The sequence below is a fragment of the Trichechus manatus genome, unplaced genomic scaffold (genome assembly GCF_000243295.1).
Source record: "Trichechus manatus latirostris isolate Lorelei unplaced genomic scaffold, TriManLat1.0 scaffold00170, whole genome shotgun sequence".
NCBI lineage: Eukaryota > Metazoa > Chordata > Mammalia > Sirenia > Trichechidae > Trichechus > Trichechus manatus.
In genome coordinates, this window is record NW_004444106.1 from 3540278 (window position 1) to 3546443 (window position 6166).

General features: G+C 57.8%; 1 protein-coding gene across 1 annotated transcript; it reads left to right on the forward strand.

Annotated features, from left to right (window-relative positions):
- Window positions 1-50: 50 nt before the first annotated feature.
- On the forward strand, window positions 51-3432 carry HSD3B7 (hydroxy-delta-5-steroid dehydrogenase, 3 beta- and steroid delta-isomerase 7). Its single transcript, XM_004386774.2, is given in 9 exon segments — window positions 51-334; window positions 336-372; window positions 374-619; window positions 983-1157; window positions 1380-1535; window positions 1839-1947; window positions 2024-2123; window positions 2328-2490; window positions 2966-3432. Coding segments are annotated over 9 exon segments (1737 nt in total).
- The last annotated feature ends 2734 nt before the right edge of the window (window positions 3433-6166 follow it).

Genomic DNA, 6166 nt, shown 5'->3' on the forward strand with positions numbered 1-6166 from the left:
GGTGAAATGGGGATTAAGGATACAGAGGGTAGTGCGAGCTGAAGAGGAAAATGGGTGGCCTGAAGTTTGGGGTGGGTAGAGGACCTTTTGGGCAAGAGTCCAGACCTTCAGACCCAGCCACCAGTGCTCTGGGCCACCTGATAGGCTTCAGTAGCCATGCCAGAAATCCCCCACCAAGGCCAGCCAGAGCCAGGCCAAGGTCAGGCCTCCTTCTCTTCCCAGAACCACAGCTGCTGCTGGGCCTCTGGCCTCCTGGGAAATCCAGCAGGAGGGAAGAACTGAGGTCATGCAGTGGGAATGAGATCACCCTGTCGGCTCCATCCTGCAGCCCCCAAACCTCAGCTGATTCTGGTTCTCCCATTCCCCTTCCCAAAATTCTTTGCTGGAATAGGTTGCCAGTGGATCGCAAAATGGCTCGGTAACCACTAGGGGGTGCCCTATGGCGACAGCATGGGCTGTGGAGAGGTGGAGGCTGGTCTCTGTTCCTGGAATGGGCCAGGAGGGAGGAGGAGGAGCAAGCGGAAGGGGGAAGGTGTGTCACTGGCCGACGGGCCCAGGCAACAGCGACGAGACAGCCCTTCCAGTGACCAGTTTGGGCACCGTGGCGCAGTGGCTGCAGGTAGGCAGAGGTGGCACCAGGGCCCAGGCGTCCCTTCCCCTCATCCAGCCTTTCCCACCTTCCTATACCTTCCCTTCCTGCCTTTCCCAGCTTCCTGCCTCCCCACCCTCCGTTTTTGCCCCAGAGCCTCTCCACCCATCCACCCCAACCTTTGACCCCTTCTTGCACCCAAAGGCCTTCTCCTCCCTCTCAGTAAATAATTGGCAAGGTCAGAGTCACTGGCCTGGCTGTTGTGGCCTCCAGGCACAGCTCTGGCTCCGGGTCACTGTGCTCCCATCCACCAGGCCAGCAGGCCCCCTTCCAGAAGTGGTAGGTCCTGAAACAGCCACACCAACCCAGGTAAGCCAGGGCCTCTTCCCCCAGCCCAGCATGGCAGGCACTGCACAGGCCCAGAAGCAGGTGTACCTGGTCACAGGTGGCTGTGGCTTCCTGGGGGAGCATGTGGTACGGATGCTGCTGCAGCAGCAGGAGCCCCGCCTCCGTGAGCTACGGGTCTTTGACCTACATCTGAGTCCCTGGCTGGAGGAGCTGAAGACAGGTGAGTGTGGCGTGGAGGGAGTAGGGGAGGGGTTGTGGACTCCTAAGCCGGGATCCCTATCCCTGTGGTGGAAAAGGTGATGCCTGTTTATGTTCCAGTCCACATGGATAGGATGAATGAGTCACAGTGGAACAAGTGGCTCACAAGGGTGTATGCTGAACCCAGCAGCTGGTCTACAGCCCAGCTCTGACGGGGCCTCTGGCCTCCCCCACCCCCTACCAGGGCCTGTGCAGGTGACTGCCATCCAAGGGGATGTGACCCAGGCCCATGAAGTGGCAGCAGCTGTGGCTGGAGCCCATGTGGTCATCCACACAGCTGGGTTGGTGGACGTGTTTGGGAGGTCCAGTCCCAAGACCATCCACGAGGTCAACGTGCAAGGTGAGGGGCCCTGCCTGTTTTCTACCTCTTCTAACGTGCTTAACACTCCCTGGCACATGGCCTGATCCTGGCTGTTTGCTCGCCACCCCTTCTTTGGCCTTGTGATTCCCCTGTGGCAGTCTGTCCTGTGTGTATGATAGCCCTGCCCCATGTAATAGCAGACCCTGCCCTCACCCAACCTGCTGTGGTTTTCTCTGGACCTGGGGAAGGAACCGTGAGCTCTCATCTAGATTTGGGGTGGGGAGGAGGAAGACGCAGAGAAGGAGGGAGGCTCGGCTTGGCTATACTCCTTCCCCACCCCAGGGACGAAGAACGTGATTGAGGCTTGTGTGCAGACTGGAACACGGTTCTTGGTCTATACAAGCAGCATGGAAGTCGTAGGGCCCAACATCAAGGGCCATCCCTTTTACAGGTGAGTTGAGGTCCCCCCATACTTTAAGAGCTCCATCTCCCCTCAACATTAAGAGTCTTCCCTCCTCCCCCACTAGGGGCAACGAGGACACCCCGTATGAAGCAGTACACTCGCATCCCTATCCTCGCAGCAAGGCCCTGGCGGAGCAGCTGGTCCTGGAGGCCAATGGAAGGAAGGTGAGACTGGAGAAAATGAAGCACAGAGATGAGGGGTGATGGGGGCTGCCCAGAATTCTCACAGCCAGTCAGAGGCAGAGCTGGGGCCCACTCAGGCTCCCTTGCATCTTGCCCTGGGCTCCTCCTGTCTCCAGCCTGAGGACGCCAGGGCAGAAGTGAACCACTAGGTCCTAGGTCTCAGCAGTACCTGCCTTTTGCCACCAGGTTCGTGGGGGACTGCCCCTAGTGACATGTGCCCTGCGCCCCACGGGCATCTACGGTGAAGGTCACCAGATCATGAGGGATTTCTACCGCCAGGGCCTGCGCCTGGGGTGTCGGCTCTTCCGGGCCATCCCAGCCTCTGTGGAGCACGGTCGAGTCTATGTGGGTGAGGCCTGGACTAGTGGGGGAGGCTAGGAACAGGACAGGAGGATCTGGGTGTGGACAGGACCATGTGGGAGGGGCAGTGTATGCACTGGCTGAAAATGGATGCTCTATACATGGGCCAGTGTAGAGACCATGAGGAAACATGGTTATGCAACTTGGGAAGGCTGACGTAAGAAGTGTATCACAGGCTGAAGAGAAAATTGCAGTCATGGAGGCCACATCTCCCCAGGAAAGGAGAGAAGCAGCATCTACACAGGCCCAGAAGAAGGGGTAGCATCCATACAGGCTGGCCCAAGAGAGCAAGTGGCTACAGGGGCCTGGGAAATGGCAGTCTTTACCAGAGCTTGTAGCTATGTGGGCAGCATCTATATGGGCTTGAAGTGGGGATGGCATGCACATGGGCTGGCCCAGGAGAAAGCAGTGTCTGCATGGTTCCAAGGGCACTGAGGGGCATGTCCCCCTCCTCCCACTGGCAGGCAACGTGGCTTGGATGCATGTGCTGGTGGCCCAGGAGCTGGAGCAACGGGAGAAATTAATGGGCGGCCAGGTGTACTTCTGCTATGACAAATCACCCTACAAGAGCTATGAGGACTTCAACATGGAGTTCCTGGGCCCCTGCGGACTGCGGCTGGTGGGCACTCGCCCGCTGGTGCCTTACTGGCTGCTGGTGATCCTGGCTGCCCTCAATGCCCTGCTGCAGTGGCTGCTGAGGCCACTGCTGCTCTATGCGCCCCTGCTCAACCCCTATACACTGGCCATGGCCAACACCACCTTCACCGTGAGTACCAACAAAGCTCAGCGCCATTTTGGTTATGAGCCCCTGTTCTCATGGGAGGACAGCCGGAACCGTACCATTCGCTGGGTGCAGGCCATGGAGGGTTCACCCAGTGATGGCGGGGCTGGAGCCTGGAGACCTAGCATGGCCCATCCGTCCAGGTCCTAGGCCTCCAAACCCTAGATGAGAAGGGAGGGTTACATTGTAGAGCTGGAGGCCGGGGTCTAGAGTGGGAGTGGCTGTCCTAGAGCTCTCTACCTTTTCAATCTAGGAGCTTTGAGAGTTGAGACTGTGTCCGGATGTCTCCAAGTCCTAGGGCAGGGCGTCTTCACTTCCCACCTGGGCCTAGCCGCTGGTTGGCGAGAGTCTGACTCTCCTGGAGTTCTCAACTGCCCTGGCCCACTTCTGGCTTTTCATGTGGGAAGTGGGCAGGGGTTCCACAGGCCTCACGCTGGCCTCCTGGCATCCAGCGTGATCCTCAGGCCTGGATTCAGAGCGAGGCTACATCTCTGGTTCTTCTCACCACCTTCGTCCCTCCTGGGGAGGGTGGGGGTCATATTCTCATTATTTTTGACGATGTATCTATCGCCTTTACACAGTTATCTTTTAATTGCCCTCAATGAAAGCTGAGGAAATCAGTGCATCTTCATTTCTTCCCGCCTTGCCACCCAGATTCAGTTCCTAATAGTGTTAGATCTCTGCCTGTAGATGCCCCATTAATGCTGTACCTGGTCAAGCTCTGGATTAAAACTCCTTTTCTAAGCCAGTGTCCATCTGCCTGCCCAGCTCCCCCTCTCATCCACCACGACGCCCACCTTTCCCCACGGCGCCCCGTCCCAGGTGGGGACAGAAGGATGTGAGCACACAGCAAACCCGCTGTTGAATTGGTTGCTATTTCTCCCATCCCACGGGGCCCAACCTGGCCCAGGGTGGGGGTAAGGGGCTCCGGGGACAGGACATGCAGGGCTGGGGGGGAAAGGCAGAATTTTCCTGTGTTTTATCCGTTTGCAACTTGGTCACCAATAAAGAGAAATGGGGCTCTGGGGGCTAACAGGAGGGGGGGTGGCCTGGCCCTGGGCCCCCAGCCAGGCCCCAGGAGTCCTGTCCCTTCCAGAGAAGGGAGGGAGACAGCTCTAGAAACCAACGGAGAAACGGAGAAGGGGGCAGGGGCTCATGTCAGCAAACACGGCTACATCACGTGACACACCAGCAACACAGAAACACACGCCAACGCACACAGCTGCATAGCAGATGAGGGGTGGGCAGGGGAGAAAGGAGCGGGTGCTGCCCATCTTGTCCTCTGTGGGGTGGGCTGGAAGGAGGCAGGGTGAATGCACAGAACACATCATACGTACACGCTCAAGGCGTGGCAAGAGCGTGCATCAACCCATGGGTACACAGGATGGACACGTAGTGTGCTTTGGGAGAGGCAGGGCTGGGACGAAGGGAAGAGGGGAGCATAGAGCTCTGGCCAGGCTGGGACCACCCACAGGGCACACATGGGCTTGCTGGTTGTAGGTGCACGGAGGGTGGACAGCACACACTTGTCCAAGAACATGCAAGAGACATCAGCCCCCAGACAATATTCCAGGACACACACAGCAGCCAACAAGCAAACACATCATATGATGTGTAGGACTTGTAGAATGTTAGGGCACAGCAGACCCTCAGCGTCCCCTGGTCCAACTGGGCCCAGAGGTGGCCAGCTGTGGGCCTAATACTACTCAAGGAGGCAGTAGCATTACTCTCGCCACAGCTCCGCCCTTCTCTTGCGGCCCCAAGGAAGAAGGTGGGGATGGGGATGGGGGTGGGGGTGCTGGGGCCTGCTCTGATATCCCCAAAGCAGCCTAAGATAGGAGCAGGAGGACTGGCAGTCAGACGACAGGGCAAACTTCCTGTCTTCAGAAGGGCATTCTGGGAGCGGATGGGCCGACCGGCCTCCTCAGGACAGCTGACCTGGGGGGTTGCACATGTGACCACACAGACACTCACGCAGGCCAGAGTGGGGAGGGATAGGGAAGAGGTGGTCTGTCTGAGCCAGGGTGAGGGTGGGGAGGCGCACCATCATGTTCTGGGAAATTACAAATCCATCCATTCACTCACACTCATACAACATACACACAGGCTTTCCCCATGATATGGGACCCTGGAAAATCCATACACACACCTGAGTCCCTCACCTTGTGCATGTGTATACCCCACCCCAGGGCACGGCACGTTCACGTACTTGTGTTCAACCCGTGAGTCCATGTTCCTAGGCATGGAGTGGAGGGCTTCTAACATTGTCCTCTGCCCTGAATACTCCTACCTGCCACCAAAAACACAAACCCACCTGGTTGGCCAAAGAATGTGTAAGCACGTGCGTATGTCGCAACACAATGAGGTAGGAGCTAGCCCTTTCCTCACCATCAGAAACCCAGGCCTGAGTCCCACCGTCAATCTCACCCTGGTAGGGGGAGCGTCTATTACTGACATTTCAGCAGGAGAGGTGTCCATGGGATGGGTCCTAGCCCACCCTGTGTGGCTGCCACACTGGCCACTCCAGCATGTCTGAAATAAACAGTTCTGCAAACCCAAGGTCCCTGAGATGGAGCCCAAGGGGTGAGACTGGAGCAGTGGGGACAAACAGTGGCCTCTCCCAGGTAAGTGTGTGGGAGGTGGCACAGGCAGGAAGGGACTGTGCTCTGATTTTCGATCTGCGTGGGGCAGCCCTCCACACCTCACCTCCTCAGTGACATTTCCACAAAAAGCAGCTCCAGGAGGCATTTGTGTGTGCATGGGTGCGGGCCTGTACAGTCATCATGCCAACAGCTGCATACTCACGGGCTCCAGCATATATGTGGGTTCCTGGGTGTGGCCACCTTCACAGGTCCTCCTCAGCCTTGGCATGTGTGAGTGCACT